At 35.9% G+C, this 24,485-nt stretch overlaps 1 protein-coding gene across 1 annotated transcript; it reads left to right on the top strand.

Annotated features, from left to right (window-relative positions):
- The first annotated feature begins 3,480 nt into the window (after positions 1 to 3,480).
- On the top strand, positions 3,481 to 20,869 carry LOC115420657 (AT-rich interactive domain-containing protein 3A-like). The gene is made up of 9 exons (XM_030136070.1): positions 3,481 to 3,713; positions 4,578 to 5,171; positions 11,038 to 11,112; positions 11,213 to 11,285; positions 12,997 to 13,180; positions 14,732 to 14,982; positions 16,077 to 16,349; positions 16,438 to 16,527; positions 19,332 to 20,869. The coding sequence occupies exons 1-9, from the start codon at positions 3,687 to 3,689 to the stop codon at positions 19,469 to 19,471; spliced, it is 1,707 nt and encodes a 568-aa protein (XP_029991930.1). The 5' UTR covers positions 3,481 to 3,686; the 3' UTR covers positions 19,472 to 20,869.
- Positions 20,870 to 24,485: the final 3,616 nt, after the last annotated feature.

The following is a 24,485-nucleotide window of genomic DNA, read 5'->3' as shown; positions in this document are numbered from 1 at the left end:
GATGTGGATAATCTTAACTAACATAGGTTTTCTGTTCTTCAGTTGCTGCTCTGGGTAAATATTTCTGGGTAGATGCTGATTGAAACTTTGACCAGTGTTTTCAGTTCATCAAAATTTAAGTTGGTTCATTCAAGCCATCACCAAGACATAATGTGGCCCAGGAATCTCAGATCCTGCCGACAACTGCACCAGTGAAACCACCTAAAACAGGTTTTGTTTTGTAAAGCCTATTATATTACTTCAGACCGGTAGTTCTAAAACTATTTAGCATATGTCACCATCATGACTGGTGTTAACTGTTGTATATCCATCTTTTATCACCTGTCTGAGTCTGGGTTATAGGGCTCAACAGGGATGCTCAGAACCTCCCTCTCCTCTAGGGGGAAACCAAGACCAGTCAAACCTTTGCAGTTCATTTATTCTCCACTCTGTCATCTATGACAGTTTCTATGCTTGATCAGTATTTGGAGTCCTGGTTGTGGCTTTTAGATGCATTCAGTATTTTAGTGACTACTTCTCTCTAGTAGTAATTATCTTAAAAATCTAACTTGTAAATTAAAAAAAAAAATTCTTTAAAAAAAATCTAAATTAAACTTTGTTGTTGACTTTTTTTTTTTTTTTTTCTTACAATAAAAGGAAGTTGGCAATTTAAGTGTTAAGATTTTACTTAGTAGTATATTGATTGTATTGTATGTTTTAAGTTTATAACATACATCTTAAGCCTCACCAAAAGTGGCCTGTGACCCACCAGTGGTTCAAGTTCCACAGTGTGAGAACCATGACCTCAGACCAGGGGCTCCCAAACTTCTCTACCTCAAGATTCAAGAGATTCTCATCTTTACATGTTTCATGTTGTTGTGTCTTTTACATTTTCTTTTTGTCTTGTCACATCTATTTCTCATCAACTTTTCAATAAAAAGAGCTCCAATACCTGGGAAATGCATCCCTCGACAATTATCAACAAGGTCCGGAGAAAAATTGTTGGTTTATTAGAAAAATATGGCACACTGTTGATCTGTTCCTTTACTTTGAAATACATCTGTATGTTACCATCAAAGAGCAAACATTAAATACCTAATAGGAATTAGTATTGGTTGAAAATGTTGGCTTTTTTTTTTGTCATGCCTAATGGATAAATCAACTACTGAGCTTGACAATGAAGAGCTGTTATTGCAGGGAAACACACCCAGGAACAGGAAATGCAAAACATTCATATCACTTACAGTTTAGGTTTTGCATGACTGAAACTGCCCTTTCTTAATCTGTAAATACACCATCAGGGGTTTGATTTAGTTTAGTTTAGTTTAGTTTAGCTTAGCTTAGTTTAGCTTAAACATATTCTTGCAGTCAATTACTAGACTATCTCATCAACATAATTTAAAGGGAACAAACATTTTTCTTATTGTATATACACAGTAATAAAAATGTTTGTCCAGTTAATGCTGACAATGCTGGTCTCTCAAAGTTCATTTTAATCACAATAAATAAATAAATATCCACGTTTTCATACAATCATGATTCCATTCCATGATGGCTTTGGTTGTGCAAAAGTCATTCATTTTTCAGTTCATAAAATTCTGTGTTTGCTTAAAAGCTTGGACATATCACAATCATATCAAAATCCATGACTTTGTTTTTTTTGTTTTTGTTTTTTTTTTTCCAGGTCAGATCTTAACATCAAACAAACATCAAATTGCATTGTCACATACACAGAATAAATTCCCATTAGATTACATCAAAGAAATTGCAGTATTACACTTTAGTCAATCCATTCGTTCACGCAGAACCTGATATTTAAAAAAAAAAAAGTGAGAAAATGATCGGCATGATATTGTATTATTGCATTTATTTCATCAAGAATATATGAATTTTAACACAAAATATTAGATTAACAGCTTGATTCAACCAATTATAGTCATTAACTGCCCTGAAATGTGTAAATACAATCAGAAGTCCTTATTTTCAGTACTGTACAGAAGCCCTTTTAGAGTAGTTCTTCAGCAAGTGTCTTTTAGAGTATATATACTAACCTTAGTGTCAACCTGGTACTAACCCACTGTTGTGTTGTGTTGTGGTCTGTTTGTTTTTTGTCTTCTTGTGCTGTATGCAAAGCTGCTGAATACTTGAATTTCCCTCGGGATCAATAAAGTATCTATCTATCTATCTATCTATCTATCTATCTATCTATCTATCTATCTATCTATCTATCTATCTATCTATCTATCTATCTATCTATCTATCTATCTATCTATCTATCTATCTATCTATCTATCTATCTATCTATCTATCTATCTATCTATCTATCTATAAAAATCTGCTAAATTAAATTCTAGATGCTTTTTAGCCTTTTATAAGTCTATAAAACGAACATAAATCTGCAGTCATAGTATTCAGAGAACATTTTACATGAAATTAAAACTGAAGATGATGGTGTGTGTAGAGCACCTCATCAAAAAAACAAAACAAAACACCAGGATGCAACAAGAACTCTTTAATATCTATTAGGGTAAGCCTAAATAATACAAAAGTAATACAATAATTCCCTCAGGATCAATAAGTATCTATCTATCTATCTATCTATCTATCTATCTATCTATCTATCTATCTATCTATCTATCTATCTATCTATCTATCTATCTATCTATCTATCTATCTATCTATCTATCTATCTATCTATCTATCTATCTATCTATCTATCTATCCATCTATCTATCTATCTATAAAAATCTGCTAAATTAAATTCTAGATGCTTTTTAGCCTTTTATAAGTCTATAAAACGAACATAAATCTGCAGTCATAGTATTCAGAGAACATTTTACATGAAATTAAAACTGAAGATGATGGTGTGTGTAGAGCACCTCATCAAAAAAAAAAAAAGAAAAAAAGAAAAGAAAAGAAAAACACCTGGATGCAACAAGAACTCTTTAATATCTATTAAGGTAAGACCAAATAATACAAAAGTAATACAGTCATTCCCTCGGGATCAATAAAGTATCTATCTATCTATCTATCTATCTATCTATCTATCTATCTATCTATCTATCTATCTATCTATCTATCTATCTATCTATCTATCTATCTATCTATCTATCTATCTATCTATCTAGATTTCCGAATGTATTTAATCCATCTGTTATTTAAAAAAATACATGCACTGTGACTCATTAGTGCATGAAACTATATTATTTCATCTTTTTGCAGCCAGATGAATGAATATGGATGTACGACCCAGTGTGATTAAAAATATTCTACTCTATTTCTATTAGAATCCGTGTTGCCTTCACGGACTGGCAGATTTGTCGGATGGCGGTGGTGATGTCAGCTTAAGGGTGGTATTTCCTTCTGAAGTGGGTGGGTAGATCCCGAGGGACGGAGGCGAGGAGGAAACCCACTTTACGAGCTTTACGCACGGGGCGGGCCTTTCATTCATCCAAGTTGGGGGTGTAGGCCACTCAGTAAAAGACAATCAAACATGTTTGAGTTTCCATGCGCAGTGACTAGGGAGGTAAAACGCAGGCATTATTACCCCTCCTCCAGCTCCGATCACTCCGGCCTTCACACACTATAGGGGCTTTTTCTAATCACATCTGATCAGACGGATCTTTCTTTTTCATAAAGTCTGGTCATGAGATGCGATTTGTTTTTGCCGGAGGAAAGAAGGAAAAACTAGATACGACCTGTTGGCGATGATGGATTACTCTAAGGCGCAAATGGTGAGTGTCGACGGCTGTTTGGTAGCGCTCCCATTCGTGTTTATTACAGTAACAAAGCAAATGACGATTAATCCAGACTTTATCACAAACATTTGCACATTTGCTTTGACTTTTGCATTGAGTTGGATACCTTTTTACGCACACTAGTAGCCTATTAGAAGATTATTTATAAATTCTCCGTGAAAGTTTGGATTCGGGTTTAAAAAAACAAAACAAAACGAGGAATTCATTTGTAAAACAATACAATGGTAAATGTTCTTTAACCTCCTGCGACCAAGCAATGTTTTTTTTTTTTTTTTTTTTTTTGTCTTTAATAGGGTACACGTTTCACAGCTTTACCTTAAAACAAAAACAAAAAGTCCACTGCAAAGGACATTCCATAAAAATGTATGTGGGAAAAACTGTTGCATCATGCTGTTTCCATTCAAGGCTATTATTTAATGTAAAAAAAAAAGGAAAAAAAGAAAGAAAGGGGGAAAAAAGAGAAAAAAAAACCTTTGCTTTCCTGTGTTTGTGAAAGTAAACAAAGAACTTTAGTGAGGAACATTTGTCTCTTGCTACAGATTTTTTTTTGTCCTCTACAAAATGTAATCCCTTTTAGGTCCATAATTGTTTCAACCCAGTTTCATCCACTACTGATGTGCTTTTTGAGGCCTACCTACCTCTAAACAAGGAAAAGCTACATTTAGATTAAATAAACTTCTAAAAACTAATATTTATAATGTAAAACTAAAGATAAAAGTATTTCTGGGTTATTTAACCTGTTGCAAGTCATTTTTATTAAGAAAAAGGCCCACAGTTAAACTCTTACAGGAGGTAAGTGAAGAAACCTTTGAGTATTTATATTGTGTTTTCTCATTCCAGTCTGAGCAGGGCACTCCTGCTGGGTTGAAGCTGGAAGCTGTGATGGAGCAGCTGCAAAGACAACAAGAGGCCAAGCTGGAAATGAACCTCCAAGACAAACACCTCCTTCAAGCCCAGCTCCTGTTTGCCCAACATGCTGCCGTCGCCGCTGCTGCGAGGGCCTCGGCTTCCAGATTCGACTCCACGTTATTTGGCAAAGCAGATGGACTGACATATCAACACAACCAGCAGAGCAAAACACATCCAGATCTGGAGAGGGAGGAGGAAGAGGATGACTCGGATGAAGATGAGCAGGAAATGGTGGGGCCCGAGGAGAACGATGAAGTGGAAGATGATGAGGATGATGAGGACGGGGAGGAAGAGAACGGGTCCCATCAGCAGGTGAAGAAGCCTCGACTCCAGCAGGGTCCAGGTTTCGGCTTCCCTCCTTTTCCTCCGTCGCAGTCGTCTGCTCTGAATCAACAGTCTGGTTCTCCACCTTCAGCCGTAAAACCAGAGCCTGAGGAGAAGGAGCTGCTGTCCCCTGCAGGACAACACGCCTTCACATCCCCCAACGGCTTCAGTGAATGGGGCTTCGATGACTCATTCAAACAAGTAAGATGTGCATGATTTCAATGAAAAATCAATGGGTTAAGTGGGTTTGTACGGTGAAAGATCTGTTTCTTAAAAGGAACGGCTCCAAGTGAGCAATCAAGAAAAAGAGTCAACAGTTTCTGATTCTGGCTCATTGCATTTGATTATTTTCTTTTTTTTTTTTTTTTCTTTTTTTTGTAAATCCTGCATGTATGTCTGTGTAGGTTCTCATTTGCCCAGGTCATCATTCTTCTTGGTAGTTCTTCTCGGTTCAACTGGACTGGTTTAGACTGATTGAGCTAAACCAGTCCAGTTGAACTGAGAAACTACCAAGAAAACCCTACTTTTTTTTTTTTTTTTGCATTTTAGGACATCATCTTGGTTGTGATTGACATTTTTCACTATTTCCTGACATTTTACACACCAATAAACAATCCTTTTCTGCAGTGGACAGATTAAGCAAAACTGAAAACACAAATTATTTGCTTTCCTATTAAAGGCATTTTCATGTTTTCCTTCACAAACTAACCCTGATGTGCAAGAGTCAGCGGTGCTCATTCTCTGTAATCAGCATGTGTCCTACCTCATATTAATTGTTTAATTCTTCCTGCTTGGAGCTCAGCACTGCTCGGTCTGCCCCTTGGTTTTCCACTTGGAGGATAAAGCGTGCCCTTTTGGCAAAATGCCCATGTTTGATGGTATTTAATTAGTAGTCAGGCCGGGACCTTGATTTCTATCATGTTTCACACATCATCTCTCACAGTTTTGAGAAAGCATTATTGGCACTGACTGAATTAATTGGTCTTGGCTGTGATCCAAACTTAAGCGTTCATCGCAGCTAGATTCGACCTACATACTGTAGATCTAGTTAAAATGAGATCTGAGAGGAAATGAAAAGGCCTAAATAATTGTGTATTAACCGGCAAATTTGGCTTCAAGGGTTAAATATGGTTACAACAATGTGGGCAAAAGGAAGTATTTGTCTCTTTAAGCACATAAAAATAATAGCAAATGATGTGAGGATCTAAAGATAGTATTTTTAAGTATGTTTTCCTCCATTTGACTAAGACACAGAGGGTCCTCTCATAGATTTTTTTTCTTCTTGAGGCTGATCTGGTTGGTTCCTGTGTGTATATTTCCCTTGCAAAGGCCCCACGTCAATACAATACATTATGATTAATGAGGCCTGTGGGCAGAGGGACATCTGCAGCTCATCTGCATCTCGCAGCATACCAGCGAGCAACTAGCCAGAAAATGTTCTTACAATAGTTTGAATAGAGCGGAATGACTTTTTAATATTTATTCTGAGGAGCTTTACATGCTCATTGTTCATCAATAGATAATTTGCATTTTCTTCCTGCAAATTTCTGGCAAAGCCTACTTGAAAACTTCCATGTTCTAGTTGAAGAAAGGAGATCTTTGGGAAATATTCACATTAATTTTCTGTCTTTCTAACCTCAACAGGCTCATAGCCAATGCTCAGCTGATGTAGTGGTAGCTCAGTGGATAGCTATGCATAATTTAGCTGTCGCTTAGCAACACTAAATTGCCGCTTTATTCAGCTGCAAGTAATCAATACATTATACTGCTAATGTAGAGTGAATGTGTTTGCTTTTCTCAAAGCTGCACAAAGGACATGAAGCAAGCAATGCATCTCTCTTTTAAATCAAAAAGAGAACTTATGGATGAGAATTTGCCAGTTGTTTTCTTGATTAATCTTATTCTGTATAAAAGTTAAAAGAACTGTGAAAGCAGGGGCTGAAAATGGTAACATTTAGAGACAAATGATTTACATTTTTTGCTTGAAAAATACCTGAAATGATTTATTTACCATCAAAACATTTGCCCATATTCATACAGATTTGTTTTGCAACTCAACGGGGATGGGAATGGTTTGACTTTTTTATTTTTATTTTTTCTTCCCTGCCCAAGTAATTAGAAATGTGACAGATGTAACATGGTGGTGTTTAACCCTCAAGCGTCTAGAACTGCTGGAATGAAATTTTCTCTGCATTTAACCTTTATCACCATGTATTATGATATTCTCCTCAGTGTTTTTCTGTGACAATCATGCAAATTTTTTGTATTTAATTTGCTTATTTAGATGTTTGTAAAAGCTTTGAAATTCAAAGGTGGAAATTCAAAAGTTTTTTTTTTTTTTTCAGCAAAATGTATCATTAACTGGACATAAAAACAAGTGTCTACAACCACTGTGATTTATCAAACTACATTGGTTTTACTGGTGAATCAGTGTTGCATAATGTGGTGGTTCAGAACCTCTAAATGGGTCATATCTGATGTCACTGAAAAGTTGAGAAACTGTATTTTACCTGAAATATTTATCAGGTATCAAACGTTTTAGAGCAGTAGATGCTTTTGGTCTCCAGTGGTTGTTTTAGTCTTAAAGGGTTAAAGTATGTCACAAATGGGAACAAATGCTATTTAGCTTTAATATAAAGTTGTACCACAAAGTCATTATGTTTCTCTAGATTTTTAAGTGGTTTTTCGGCACTTCTGTAATAAATAGTAAAATGATACACAGCATATGACCCGTCCAAAACTAACTAACCTTTTGAGTTGGTTTTCTGTTATGAACTTTAAATATAAAACTCCTCTTGAATGATTAGAAATGAGGCGACATGTATGAAGCTTACATGTTCGCTTTGTAGTCTAAAATGGGGTCATTTGTGAGTGAGATGCTAGCTGAAATGTGCTCCTGAATATCTGACTGGACAAGCCCCACCATGCCAGACAGCCATTGTTCAATCCCTGTGTGCGGTCTCACTGTAAGCCCTTAAATGTAGTATGGGGCGGGGATAAAAAGCCCTGTTTGGTTTCAGCTGCAGCTCTGCACACAGCGAGGGGCCAGATAAATTATCTTGACTTGCGTGGTAGAGTAAGGGCTCAATAATTTGATTTGGATTAAAAATTTGCCCCCCACCTGCTGTTCCATTGATATTTGGTGAGGGATAGGTTTTCACTCTTGCTCTGTTGGAGTTCAGGAATGGGTTTAGTTTTATGATAAGTGGTAGTTTCCTGTTAGTGTTAGTGTCTCATTTCCAGTAAATACTCTTTTATTTGTAGCTTTAATGATCAATCAATTCAACAACTTTGTTAGCCTAGTTTCTTTGATCTTGAATATATAGAAGCATATAAACCATGTAATAAAAGTAGGCTTTTTAGTGAAACAAAAGCAACCTTTTCCTGACCTACATACTGAATACTATCAGGATTCCCATGGCTGGATGTGTGAAAGCTCTGTGGGCAATTAACTGAAAGCTCTTTGTTAATAGATCCGCAGTAGGTCTCACTTGCTCATCAATAAGGGGGGAAGGGTTTTATTTCCATCTGATGGTGAAAAGACTGGGATGTTTATCTACCTTCACGTCAATAGGCTTTCTGCTGGGGGGAGTCAAAGACCTTTATTACAAATGTAAAACAGAAGCTGTTAGATGTGTCAACAGCTGTGCCACCACCGGGGCACAGTTTTAACACAGTTCAACCAGTTTTGCAGCTATGCACAGTTTATAAAACAGCTTTTCTAGATGAAAATCTTGTTTGTATGGAGCTGTTACATTACCATACAGGGGTTAATTGTATGTCAGCATTTGCAGGTTGGTTCATGTTTCTACTGTAAACATGAGTAGAGTTACAGTTGGGGTGGAAACTGGCAATTTATTGGTTCCCATGTTGTTTTTTATGCTCAAATAATGAAATGGGGTCATAATTTGGTGAAGTGGTCTGGGTCTGGTTGCAGTGTCAGTCATTTACTGAAAATGTTAATTGTCTAAAGCACTAAATGTGGATATGAAGTGAAAATTTGACAAGGAAAGACAAAAACAGTCTTTTGTTTTGATGGATCACAAGCATAATGCTTAATGCATTTGATCTTGTGATATTAACCTTTGCGTTGTTTTCTGTGTCTGGGATTGTTTTCATATGAAACATGAGCATGAACTGAATTAGATGTTTGCACACATACGTATAAAGTGGGAGAAAACAAACCAGTAATAAATGTCTAAAAGGAAAGTGCATCGTGATAAGTGAAGAACAAAACCTCCAATCTGAAAAATGCGCTGTTTTCTTCCAGAATGCTATTTGCCGATGATAAATAATAAATGACACACTGTTTTTAGACTGTATTGCTATTTGCAAATAACATTCTCCAAGAAAACAACATGATTAGTTTTAGTTTCATAGAGTGCATTTTTCAGATAGGATGTTTTGCTTTTTGGCCACTGTGACTTTTTTTAAAAGCTTCATCTAAACTACTGTTTGTTGTAAATAAACATATAGTTAAATGTTATTGATCCCCAGAGGAAAATTCTCTTTCATCAGCTCAAAAAAACCCCGAAAGAAAACCAAACTAAAACTAAATGAATAAACAAGCGGTCATCAGTCTATAGTCATCAGACTAAGGTAGAGTCTGAGTGCAGTGGGCATGAGAGCAATACTAAAAAGAAACATACTCCAATTGATGTGATTGTAAAGACAGATATTCTTAGGATGTCAGAGTTCTCCACCAATCACCTCTCATTTTCACTCTTGCGTCACCAATCTTCTCTTGGTGCGCGTTGGCGTGACAATAACCTCTCAGCAGGCTTTTCCACACAGTTGCACACACTGCCCTCTACTCACATTTTTAACCTTTAACTATCATGTTAAGGAGGGGTGGGGGGTAATGGAGGAATAACATGCCACATTAGAGTACCTAATGAGCACTGGACCTTTCATTAATCTCCCTTTTACTGTGCCAAGCCTAAAGACACACTCACTGGAGAAGATGTATAATGTTTACAGACAACGTGCAGCCAAATGCTTACAGTGACCAGCTGCTTAACCCACAAAGACATAAACAGTAACTAGTGTGAAATATTTAACAACTTTTTAACCACTAATTCTGTCACTATAGTTGAATAAATGACGTAAAATGCAGATTCTGTCTTTCATTGTCATCAGGTATGACACATTTGGATGTTCAGAAGCTCCTTAGTGAACACTGAATCACCGTCAACTGCTTCAAAAATGAATTGACCAGCAAAACCCATGCATTTTTACAAATGACAGTGGGTGTAGAGGCTTGTTTTTATGTTCAGTTAATGAAACATTTTGCTGAAAAAGTCACTTTTTCTTTAGTTTTCTCTGTTTTGATAGAATAACCCTCAAATTAACTCAGATTTTTTATGAACATTTACCTGAACAGCAAATAAAATACAGGAAAATGCCTAATTTTGTACAAAAAATGCAAAATTCAGAAGATGGTATTGTAATAAATAGTGATAAATTACTTATGCAATGTTAAATATAGAGGAAAAAGTAAGTTTAGACATGGAAGCTCATACTCTTGATGAAAGAACCGTCATGGAAGTTTCATATCTCAATTTTTTTTTTTTAAATAATCTATACATTTATTATCAGTCTCAGTGTTTTCTGTGTGTTTACAGTGAGCATAGCTGGAATTAAGTGCTTAACTTGACTATCTTATGTTGTTTTCATGGTCTGCCCATTTACATTCTCGGGGCCACTGCAAGGGCAAGTTTTTCCATCTAGCGACCAATACAGAGTTACAAAAAGACAAGTCATATGTTTTAAAAACTAATTTGAGCTGTTTTCTATTAAAGTGCGTAAACATAGTATGTCCTCAGGGGTCCCATTTACAATGGATGTGTTGTATAGTACATTTTCCCACAGCTGTGTAATGTTTCTGTAAGTCGTGGAGGACGTTTAATGTCATTTCAATGTTTAATGTTTTTACTAATGACACTTTATTGAATTATACAGTACATATGAGTAATGAATTTGCCTAAAGGGACAATAAAGTGTATGCTAGTGTGGCTATATTAAAGACATGATTTTCATTCAATTTTTTCTCTGTGGGTGTATTCAGAGAGGAAATACCAGCTGGGCTGAAGAAAATGATGGAGGAAAAGTGAAAGGGGAACCATCCAGGGACTTTGCCAAGGTCAGTAGATTCAGTAAACAGGCTGCATGCAAACCAGAAAATGTCTGAAATACTCAGCTGAGTAGGTTGTCACTCATGTTTTTGTCTTCTTAACTTACAGCTTTATGAACTGGATAATGATCCACAACGAAAGGAGTTTCTTGATGAGTTGTTTGTCTTCATGCAAAAACGCGGTAAGACTAGAGCCTTTTTACATATTCTTGTGTCTATAATAGGTTTTCTATGTCAATATGATATTGGAAAACTACAAGATATGCCACGTTTAACAGAGCTGATTAAATCCCGTTCAGTTTCAGTCACAACAACACTAATATTTACTCATGAAAAAGTATATTCATAATTCTCAAAAAGAGACCCTTTCATGCATAGTGGTCACTACAGTGGACAGCTGTTCAAAAGTGTTCTCTTGTATATTCATGGATTTTGCTGTTTTAGTTCCACATCACCCAACACAGTGGACGCTTATGCATCATCCCATACACTGCAATTCATACCATTACTGTAACTTTGCTGTTCTAGATAAACCTGATCTGCAGTAACATGTTTGAGAGTAAAAAATTGCTAATTGTTATCAGACTGTAATTAGCGGGGTTTTTTTAAACAAAAAGTTCTGTTTTGGTTTTTGCATATTATCTCCATGAAGTGAGTAATAACTAGTATTAGAGTATGATAAATGTGAGAAAACATCAGATTAGCAGCATAAAATGTTTTTATTTCATAGTATTCACACAGTATATCAGTAAATACATGTTTCTTTGCTTCTAAAATCAAACACATGGTGTCCAGCTGAGTGGACATTTTTGTAACTCCATGAAAAATGGGTTCATAAAAAAATTCAATTGTATTGTTTTTTTCATACCTAAAGAAGAAGAAAAACACTCGGGAAAAAAATCTTGATTAAGGTTCTCATAATTCATGCATGGAAGAGTTAAGGTCTAATCATGATGTTTTTGAATAGAAAAGATTTTCTGTACTCTAACTATTTATACATACAATTTGGAATGCATTGATATCTTTTAGTGTTACTTTTTGTTCATAAATGGAATTGTATTAAATAACTGAAGGATGTAAAAATCTAAGGAAGTTAAAATCCAGTACCGTGTCTAAGTACATTTACATACAGTATCATGATGTTTGAAAAAATATATATGTATATACCTACAAATTGTTTGCAAATCAGAAACAAACATTTATAGTTTTATTCTGTTTAATGCAGACACTACTTGAGTTATCAAATGTAGAAGAGTTAAGATTTCCAGATCATGTTTTACAGACCAACTATCATTAATTTAAGGCTACGTCGTTTTAGTTTCAACACTCTCTATTTGTCTCTTCCTTCAGGCTTGTTATGTGAAACTCCCAAGCCAAGATAGTTCAACTTTTCTCACAATTAAAAACAACAAAATCACAATGAAACAAAAGTAGAAACAGCTGGACTGGGTTGGAAAAGGTCAAGACACGACCATGCCGGGTGTGCATATGTCTGTTCTTTTTAAGCAGAAACTAATCTTATTTCTACAACTGCTTCTCAGCCTTCTTCATTAATGGGTTTTACTCCAGACCAGGATTGCAAGGGTTAGCTGTCAACCCTGTGATTGGCAGGCCCGGCTGCTCTTGAAATCTCCCCTCCCCCTGCACTCCGATCGATGCAGCAATTCAAGCCCTGCTGTTGAATCGTCCCTGCCCCCAACCATTCTAAATAAGCTTCATTAGACGAGTGTATCCAAGCAGATTATACACTCTAAGCCATTTTACCTTCCATTAACCTCAGGCCCTGCAGGTGTATAAATCACAATAATATCCACCTTCTTCACTTCCTCTTTAATTTTATTTGTGGACTTCCCAGAAGTGCAAATCTGTTTTCTTCTCCTTTTGTTCATTCAGGAACTCCTGTGAACCGCATCCCCATCATGGCAAAGCAGGTTCTGGACCTGTACAGGCTTTATAAACTGGTGACAGAGAAGGGAGGCCTGGTGGAGGTGATCAACAAAAAGATCTGGAGGGAGATCACCAAAGGTCTCAACCTCCCAACGTCCATCACCAGCGCAGCCTTCACTCTCCGCACTCAGTAGGTTTTACTGTTACTGTCATCTGTGACAAGAAGTAGGATGGCTAATAATAGAATAACATGCACTGCTTGTCAAGATGTAAAATCTCATCACTAGTGCATTCACACCTGAAAACACCCACCAAAAATGAAACAAAAAAGACTAGAAGGTGTTTGAATAAATAAAATATAAAATGCATTTAAAAACTTTGTGTATGTAAAAGTATAAAATGCACATAGTAGCAGTTAAGATGTTGCACATTTGTCATATTTTAACAAATAAAAGTGGTTACCTAGTATTTTATACAATGAATGCAGATGCAACAATTATACTAATCAATATACAGTCGCAGAAAAAATGATTAGGCCACTCTTGTTTTCTTCAATTTCTTGTTCATTTTAATGCCTGGTACAACTAAAGGTACATTTGTTTGGACAAATATAATGATAGCCAAAAAAAATAGCTCATAAGAGTTTAATTTAAGAGCTGATATCTAGTCATTTTCCATGGTGTTATTGATAATAACCAAAATCGCTTCAGTTCTTACATCAATATCTATGGCATTGTACTGACAAAACCAGTGCTTTTAGGCATTCCATGTTTTCTTTTCTGTCTGTTTTAGTCACATGATACACACGGGAGTTAGTACTTGATTGCATAACCATTGTTTTTGATGACTTTTAATGGTCTAATCATTTTTTCTGTGACTGTGTAAGAAAATAATGAGATTTAATTACAGTTTCAGCCAAATGAGACAGATTGCTTAATTATATTCTGAGGAGCCCTGACTTATCTTGGGTTTTATTTACATTCTACCAAACCATTTTTTTTTTTTTTACCTCCACTAGGAGGTATTGTGATCGCTTTGCTTTGTGTGTTTGCATGTTCATTTGCGTGTTTGTTTGTTAGCAGGATAATTCAGAAAGTTATGGACGGATTTTCATGAAATTTTCAGGAAATGTTGATACTGGCACAAGGAAGGAATGATTAAATTTTGGTGGTGATCGGGGGGGATGACAGATCTGTCTTGGCGGAGGTCTGCTCTCTCCGAGTGCTTTTCTTGTTACATTTTGTAATAACTTTCTAATCCTCTAAATAACAAAATTTTACAGCTTGGGTTTTTATTTATTCATTATTTATTTAGAAATTAAAGATAGGAGTCGAATCATTCTTTCTTTGACATATAAATATTTGCTCTGAGAGGATTAAACATAGTCAAGTGAAATTAAACCTGCCTGATACAAAAACCACTGTCTTATAAGTACAATACAAGTAAAAAATAGATACAAGTTTACATATAAAAGAGAGGATAACTAATATTTTCTTTATCTTGTCAGCAGACATATTTGCCCAAATAGGTGATTTTTATGTAGTTTCAAAGCCACATTCAAGTATAAGTTATTTTAAATTAAAGTCAAGTGTGCAAATGTCATGATAAATACATCCTAAACACATTATGTCCACTCAGTAAGTAATGTGGAGTTAAGAAGGAAACTTAATGAACTGATCATACAACCAGATCAGTTGCATTTGTGTGGGATATTTGACTGATGTGAGGTCTTTCCGTGTAGGTATATGAAGTACTTGTACCCATTTGAGTGTGAGAAGAAGGGGCTGAGTTCTCCGGTGGAGCTGCAGGCCGCCATCGACAGTAACCGCAGAGAAGGCCGACGCCCCAGTTACACCAACACCCTCTATCGTTACTCCCCCTCCCCGGGCTCTGGGCCGCATGCACTCCTGTCATCACCCACCGTGCAGACTACTCCAAGTGGACACAACGGCCTGAATGCATCTGCCAGCCCAAATTTAAAGAGAAATGCAGGTAAGTATGTGCTGTCCTGATGTTTGTCACTGAGTGGAAACTGTACTTTGGTGTAAATGTGTGAAGAGATAGTCTGTGTTCTCTCATTTGTCCAAGGAAATAAAGGCTAATCTAATCATAGCACATCAATAAAACTTTTAAAGGCATCCAAGTATATTTCATAAATGATAAAACCGTTATTCAATTAATAATAATCAATGAATACTTTTTTTGAGTTTTTTTCTGGTTGCTTGACCCTTCTATGACAGTCACCTGAATATCTTTGGATTGTGGACCACGCAAAACATTTTTCACCATTTTCTGAATATAATTTATATGTTACACAGAAAATAATCCGTAGTTACAGGCAACCTTATAGACGATCTTGTTTTGAGCAAACCATGTTAAAGTGTCATTGGATTCAGCCTGGAATTTACAGTATATTGTTGTATACCAATTCAGTACGAAACTGCTACTGCATCTTAAAACATTTTTAATATAAGTCTGTATTTTGTTGTTTTTTTACATGTAGTGACAGTGAAAATACAGTATTGAAAGAAAACCAACCTTTTCTCAAGTAAATCATGGGCTGGAGTACAAACTAAATTAGGGATAACAAAAGTCAAATTGATTGGGAAATAAGTGCATGGGTCATATATATGAAAATGTGGATAGTGTACTATAACTTTTACAGCTTTATTTATTTATTTAAAAAAACACATGTCCACTGCAAAGGACATTCAGAAAAAATGTATCTGAAAAAATAGTCCTCATGTTATTTTCACTCAAGACAATTTTTTCATGCAAATATAGGCAGAACTTGTACTTTCCTAGGTCTCAGGAGGTGAAAACATTTTAACTACTAATCTTTGGACGGCTTACCACATCATAATGAGTCAAAAATGGTTTGCTGTGGAGAAGCAGGTGAAATTAAGACACTTGAACCTCAAGACATTCAATCTACCCTTCCATTAAGTCTCTGTGAAGGTCTGGGCTATTTATTATTGACAGTTACATAGATGGGACTATTTTCTAACCTTTATAATCCCTCACTTGTTTTCCCGGCCTTTGTACAACATGTATTAAATGATTGTGATTGTGGTCTCGTCTATCAGAAGAGCCTTCGACCCCTGTCATCCCCAGCAGACTGCCCATGGCCCTGGCCCTGGGGCAGCAGCAGCAGTTTGCACAAGCTGCCACGTTGGAGCATCTCAGAGACAAGCTGGAGCGCGGTGCAGGAGGATCTGCAGCTGACGGTCCAGAGAAGAAGATGATGCGTCTGGCAGAGGAGCAGCAGCGCCTCATGCAACAGGCCCTCCAGCAGAACCTCCTGGCCATGGCCTCTCACCTCAAACCCATGAACGTCAAACTCAACGTTGGACAACACGGTGAGTTGTGTTCACTGCACCATGCAGGTCTTATTACCTAGCATGAGTTTGGGAAACTGAAATGAATGTTTTTGCTCTTTTCTCACAGAAACCAAGCAGGATTTGTCTCTGAGTATCTCTACTAATGGAGCAGCCAGTATCAGTGTGTCTGTGGAGGTCAATGGTGTCATGTACTCAGGTAAATTTGAAGAAATCAGTCCTTCTGGGTGTGTGTTTAATGTACCTTCTAGCGTTTAGTGTGTTTTAGTGCAGAACTAAACCAGACTGCACTAAACAGGTGATGACCCACACTTGGTACTTGAATATTTACCTCATTTTTGATTATTTGATTTACTATTAGTTAAAATTGTATTTTATAAAATGTGAAACAGTATATTTATATTCATATAAACAGAAACGTGTAATAAATTTTAGATCTGTTTGTCTGACATCAGTGCCATAAAAGTCATTACCTGGTCTGAACAGTCAACAATCACGGAGCCCTTACACACATTTTCTCTTTAATAAGGCACTGGTTAGGGTTTATAGAAGGGGATAAATTCATAAATGAATTAACTTAAATACAGTTACCCATGCACTTTTCTGTAGTTTTATTTATATACCTGCGCTGTGGTTTCAGGAGTTTTATATCCTGTTTAATCTGTGTGTAAGTTTTACTTTATTTACCTTCATCTAGAATTTGGCAGCACAGAAAACAGGCTGACAAACCAAACATGAAGTGTAAAGAAGTGAAAGACATCATTAAACCCTTATTGTATATTAGGATACTCAGTAAAGATTGGGTTTGGCAGATGTGGTAGGAACTGATGATAGGTGGTTAAAGTGACAGACTCCATTATTTTCTCTTTACTTATGAATCTAATCCACTTACTCTGGTGTTTATCATCACATCTAAAGTTGTCTAATGACAACTGGATGTGTCTTATGAAATCAGGGACAGAGCACTGTAACCTATTGAATGGAGAGGAAGGAACAGGATTTGACCCAGAAGTATGAAATGACTCAACAACCGGATAAGCCAATGTGTGTGAATCACTACAGGGGCATACTATGACTGCATAGTAGACTGTGTAGGGGTTTAAACCCACTTTTTGATTGTCCAAGCTTCATCTTTGACCTTACGACCCTAAAAGATGTGTGTGACCAGGGCAGGTCATGGTTAACGTTACTGCTGAGTTTGATCATCGTAGCTTCATTTGCCATTTGCTATTGAGTTATGGTACAAACACAATCACATACACATACCGATGGCACTGACCGCCCTGATGTGAGTAATGAATATATTTGCATGAGATGAAAGAAATAAGGTTTGTTCACAGTATTAGATTTGTCCCTTATAGTGCAAATATAACACTTGATTGACATACAAGACACTGGAATAAGAAATTAGATGAGATTAGACTTTATTGATCCCATAACAGGGAAATTTAGCAGTCAAGGCAGCAACAGAATGAAGTACAAGAAAAAAGTGTACGTGCGTAAGGATAGTGCAAAAACAAGATGGGGCAAAAGCAAACAATATAAAGTCAAAAATAATTATAGTAATAAAGAACTACGCAGACTGTATACATATTTACAACAGAGAGGAAATTGCAAAAAGTCAGACAGTACAGATGCGACACATACAGGACAGGGTTACACTGTTGTGTTGTTTTCTCAGTATAATTTCATTGTGGCTCTTTAACAATACTTCATATCTGAGTGAGCGAGAGCTTGCTGCAAAACAAATCTACCCACAGGTATAAATAAAATCACCTTGAACCTTGATATCTGAAAAGGAGTAGGAAGAAGCCGAGTTTATATTGTTCTACCCCAATTTTACATGACTTGGCTAATAAGCTGATGTATACAGTCCATAACAAAGAATAGGTCGGTCATTAAATTACAAAAAAAAAAAAAAAAAACAGAACAAATTATTACATCCCATAAATAACTATTACTGTTGTACTTGCATTCATTGTTACTGTATCTCTGGAAAATAAGTTTTTTATACATATTTTTTAAATTTTAAAATGTTTTCACACTGTTTGATTTAGATTCAATCCATTCCACAAAACCACTCCATAACATGAAATGTACATCTTTTTAAGATTTGTTCCAGCGAAATGTTGTTTCATATTTGCTTTCTGTCTCAGGGTTCATACAGGAGATTGAAATCCTTGAAAATGCTTGAATTTTAATGTTGTGTTTTCAAGGTCTGAAAAGTGCTTGGATTTTAGTTTAAGTGCTTGTAGTTATAACTCTGTGATTCATTTGTTTATTTTTAATATTAACTCTGCCAAAGCTACTTACAGAGAGGTGATACATTTTGAAAAATAAAACTTTGTGCCAAAAAATAAAATTAGTGGGTGCTCTAAGGTCGACTCCAGGTACATTTTTATCTTAATCTTTGTCTCGGTGTGAGTGGCTTATATTTTTTTAGATAAAACTTTGTGTTCTCCTTTAATTTCAATTTTTTTTTCCTATTATGAAATCTAATTTTAGATGTTTATAGCATAATACAATGTACATCATTGAGATAAAAAGTAGAAAAAAATGATCCTTAGTGTATATATTACTGTAGATATGTATTATATCCCAGCTATAAGGTGCTGGGCTGGAAAAATGTGAAAATGACCCTTAAGTGCTTGAATTTGACTTTGAAAAATGTGTACGAACCCTGCTGTCTGTAGTCATAACCATCATCGCTATTTGTGAATAATTTCTGTACGTTACTTGGAAGTAATTTATTTCTCGTGTCATATAATACAGTATTTGTGCTGTTTTAATTTCCACCAAATTCTTTATTTTGAGTGTGTGAGAGTGAAGAATGGAATAAGAATACTAATTTGGTCACATAATTTTTCTTAAAATCAATAAAGTAGAAATGATCAAGTTAGGAAGTTCTATCATATTGTCTTGGCCAACTGGGCTCCAACTGTGGGCTCATTCACACCTTCATTCATCCATTCATTTTAATTGTCTCTTTCATCTGCGTCGCAGGAACGCTGTTTGCCCAGAAGTCTGCTGCTCCTGTGGCCTCGCAGACTGTCACTGTGGCAGGAACCAGTGGTTTCAGCGCCCTGTCCTCCTCACACAGTCCTTCCTCCTCATCCTCAACCTCCTCAAAAGGACCCAATTAAGTCTCTTATTCACAAAAATAATTGAAATACCTCTCTGTCAGACAACTGTATAACATTGTATCTATACTAGTGTCTACACATTTGACCTTCTGCTTGTGCTCAGTTTTTTTTTTGTCTTTCTGGAATGTCATCTGTAACAGTTTGAGAAGTTTTCTAGCATTTTTTTTGTATTACTTTGATGGTGTAATGTGTTTTAAAGGTATCCTGTGGAGTGTTTGACCAGTATGGAGCCAAAGTTTGATGGGCAGCTCCCTGTTTTTGTTAGTTTGCAGCAAGAAAGTAAATGGATGGACCTAAAAAAAAGTACATAAAAGTAAATCAGTAAAAAAAAAAAACTCCACAGGACATCTTTAAATAAGTCTCAGAGTGGGCATCAATATGTGACAGCAAAGAAATAAAAATGTAGATTCAGGTAACATTTTGCCGTAGTGCCTGCTAGAAACTTTTTTGTGTAGTGGCTTTACACTCGGTTCAGACGTGTCTGTAGAACAATGCTCCACCTCTCCAGGTGTTGACTACTTTAACAGCTGGCTTATGATACAGTTCTAGTCAATAGAACAATGAGGTTTCCAAAGTGTAGCTAATGAAGACCAAAAAGCCTTAGCTCGTGCCCAGCTCTCTGTTGAGTCCATTTCATATCCCTCCTATGGTTTGACTTGGCAGGTGACAAGTTGTGAGTTAAAGCCGTTCATAGTTTTTTCAGCAGAATCAGGGAATATATACACTGTCAGTTTCCACAAGAACCTTGTACATAAAGAACGAAAACCGAAATCATGAAAGAGATTGGAATTGGTTGGAGGATTTTTTTTAATTTTTTTTATTGTTTTATTTTTGTTGAATTATGATATTGCACTAATGATTATTTGGCTTGGCCTCAATATTCCAAAAAATATTCCTTCATGTCATCTATGAATCAGAGGAAAATTGTGTGATACAAGGTTTTTGCTCGGAGCTGAATGTAGACTTTACAAAAGGATTTACCTCATTTAACTTTCCATATCGGGAAGTTTCTCTGGAATTTCTGCAGGACTCAGGAATGTTAACCTTTCACTGTTATTCTGTACTGCTGTGTTGTATTATATAAAGACAGAGAATGTGTCCTTAATAACCTCAGGCTTCAATCTGAAGAGCATTTTGACAAGTTAACACTGAAACAGTGCTACCTCACTCTTCTAGAAAAATATGCAATACTTAAAACAGCATTTGCTGATTTAGCCATTTGCTGAAATAAACATTTATGTGGACAATCAAGTTAACATATCATTGCAAATAAAATGCCACTGTGAACTAGACAACTGTATAAAACCTCAGTTAATGTAAAAGTCTGTTTTTGTCATTGATAATGTATTTCTTGGACATGTGGCCATCAAGAATAAAACAATCATGTGTGCTGTAAAAGTGCTTTGTCATTTTGTGTTTTTGCATTTATGGACATAAGTTATTGGACTATAATATTCTTAAAGGTGCTGGAGACTTTCGTGACCAATTTTTCATCAGATCTGTAAAACCTCAGTCATATCCTCAGGATCACGAATCTGTTAGTCTTTCTGTGATTACTCTCCTGAATCTCTCGCATTATAGTGAACAATTTCTTAGTGCCATCCACCATAAACAAACCATATGTTTACATCCAGACCCAGGAGGTAACTTGGGCATCTTCGGAATTTTGTCGTGACATGCACTGTGGAAAAAACACCGGTTCGCTCCGCTGTCTGGCAGTGGCAGCTCCTACAGACACGAGGCGGAAATGGCAGGAGCTCCCTTCAGACTATGCGTATTCCTCCAGCTGTTGCCGCGTTTCAGACGTTTCCGCGTTGTTTGTTTCATCTATACAATATCATATACTTGGACTGCCGGCAGCGCAAGCCTTGGCTTCCCACAATGCATGTCACGACAAAATTCCGAAGATGCCCAAGTTACTTATGGGCTCTGTTTGGAAACATACAGTTTGTTTATGGTGGATGGCACTTCGAAATTGTTAACTGTGATGCAAGAGATTCAAGGTGAATAATCACAGAAAGACTTACAGATTCATGATACTGAGGATATGACTGAGGTTTTACAGATTTGATGAAAAATTGGTCACAATCCAGCACCTTTAACTTGAACGTAATGCATCTCATGGTGTTGCTTTTTATTAAGTGTTTTCATAGGAGATGCTTTCATGGTATGGGATGGCATAAGGAAAATACAAGCAAAAACCAGCAAACACTAAAGGACTGTTAGCACACATGCCCACCCATTCTAAGAGAAGATAAAACTACTGACCCTGCAGCATCTCAGCAGCGTTTAGAATATTGGGTGACCAAAAAGTGACAGTAAAGTAAAAAATATATAATAATACTAATAATAATAATATTAAATATGTAAAAAATAATCTAAAACAAGTGGTGCCAGGCACAACAAACCCCGCCCCTCGCACGTAGTGTATCTTATTTTGGCATCAATCCCGCTGATGTCATCATGTCTATGCATGTGCTGATGTCAGTATATCAATTGCCTCTATAAATGTGCCAAGTTTGAAGTAAATTAACACAAAATTGATGTTTTTATCAACATGTGAAATCTCACCCATTATAAGTAAATGGGAAAAAAAATTAAACTTTGACCTGCTTTTCCCAAAATATAATCAGATCTATTTTTGATCACTGATAATCTATAAACCCAATTTGGTTTGAATTCAGCCAACAGTTTTGCTGCTACAGACATTTGAAACGCCACCCATTATAAGCAAATGGGGAAAAATAAGATTGGAAAAATTCATAAAAAAAATAAATAAGTAAAAAATTGAACTTTGACCTACTTTTCCCAAAATGTAATGAGATCTATTCTCGGTCACTGGGAATATATAAAGCAAATTTGGTATGAATTCAACCGATAGTTTTTCTGCTACAGTGTTAACAAACAAACCAAACCAAACACAATTCCCCTTGCCTCCCTTTCGGGGGGGGGGGGGGGTAGTAGTAGTAATAATAATCTACACATGCTTACATTTACTGTTTACAGACCAGAAGAAAAATGTACACTGAAAACAACTGCACTTGAACCAGAAAGATGAATAGTGGAACTTTATGGTGTAAGAGTCTACTGTTAAAGGGTATCAATGTGTCTAAGAGTCCACGACCTCACTGATGTGTACTGTGTGTGTATCTGGTCAAAATCAATTCCTGTATATATAGTATTAAGTAAGTGTTAAGTAAGTAGGAATGAGCTTGGAAGAGATGTCAGTCAACTATTGATTTGTCTGATCCCAAAATAGAAAATAAATCAAGTTGCAAAACACAGATCATAGCAATTTACATGGACATTTAGCATAGCCTTGTGTTACTGGATACATTTTTACTGCTGTTATTTGATATCATCACAGTCACTTAGTTCTTAGATTTAGTGAACAATAGAGTTGAGTTTATTAATATTCCTCAGTATCATATAATTACTCTGATTACATGCTTCAACCCACTTGTGAGGCCTCCCTTTTACAGGCAAATTATTATTTTAGTTGTCTGTTTTGACCACACAGTGTAACTCTCTTCATCAGGTCATTTTTACAAGTATTGTTCTGATCATCTATTTTCTCAGATAACTGACGGGATCTCATCCTATAGTGATGAAGTCAGTCTCAGAGCCTAAGATCAAGTTAATGTCAGCATTTTCTATTTTGGCAATATACTTTAAGTCAAACAATGCAATAAACATATATGAGAACTTAGTTTCCCACTCAGTGGATCTCTTATAATGACTATATTTGCATCAAGATTTCATTCAAATGATGCTTTTGTTATCTTTCTCAGGTTACCAGATTATCCACAGCGCGGATATAAAAACAAAGGCTGCAGTGGGAAAGTAATGATGGAAACAAGATGAAAGGTGAAAAGTATTAAAAGCCAGTTGACTACACAAGGAGTGTCCACTAAGAGTTGTTTCTTAGTTAACAGACAAGGGTCAAATGGATCTTATTGAATTGTGATGGTTTGTTCTTCATGAAGAACTTTTTTCAGGATGAAGGGAATCAGTCAGATTTAATTCTAATAATGGCAATATTCTTTCACTGGTGTTATTTAAATTCACACAAATCTTATTTAACGAGAGTACATATGTCCAATAATAAAAAAACTTTTCTACTACCACAATTATCAGTGGTTTCCACATTATTATTCTGGAATTTCCCCTTGTGGGACAAATAAAGACATATCTTATCTTATCTTATCTTATCTTATCTTATCTTATCTTATCTTATCTTATCTTATCTTATCTTATCAACAATAGGTTTTGCCAGTAATACTGGGATGCATGCAAAGCAAGGTGAGTTTATTCCTTGTTTCTTCACTCTTTAAATTAACAAAATTAACCCATCTCTGTATGTTCACATTGTTGATCTCATTAATTAACCCATAAAGACCCAGTGCTACTTTTGTGTCAGTTCTAAAACAGCTTTTTTCTCTATATTTAGCTCTTCTTAAGTGATTAATCTCCATTTATTATAATATTGTCCTCTGTATTTTGCATTTTTTTCAGTGATAATCATGTATTTTCCTATATTTAATTAGGTGATCCTGTAGATGTTCATAAAAATTCAGATTAAGGTTGAGGGTTATTATATCAGAAACAGAGAAAACTGAAGAAAAAGTTACTTTTTCAGCAAATATATCAATAACTGAATGTAAAAACAAATTTCTCCATCCACTGTCATTGATCCAACCTTATGTGCTTTACTGTTGAATCAATGTTGTAGAAGATGACAGTGTTTCACTATGGGGTCTCTGAATGTCCTAATGGGTCATATCTGATGACCATGAAAAGACAACAAACCACATTTTACACCAGCTATTTACATGCATTGATAGGATTAATGGATCAGCAGGTATTAAACACTTTCAATCAGTGAATGATTTTGGTCACTGGTGGATGTTTGGGTCTTTATGGGTTAAAAATAAAACTTAATATCTAAGGTATGCAAATTCTGCCGATCTACTCACAGAGAGATTAGAATATTTCTAAGATGAAGACACTGTAT

This window comes from Sphaeramia orbicularis, chromosome 6, assembly GCF_902148855.1.
Source record: "Sphaeramia orbicularis chromosome 6, fSphaOr1.1, whole genome shotgun sequence".
Classification (NCBI taxonomy): Eukaryota; Metazoa; Chordata; class Actinopteri; order Kurtiformes; family Apogonidae; genus Sphaeramia; species Sphaeramia orbicularis.
The sequence above is the reverse complement of the archived record's forward strand: the minus strand, read 5'-3'. Positions and strand labels throughout refer to the sequence as shown.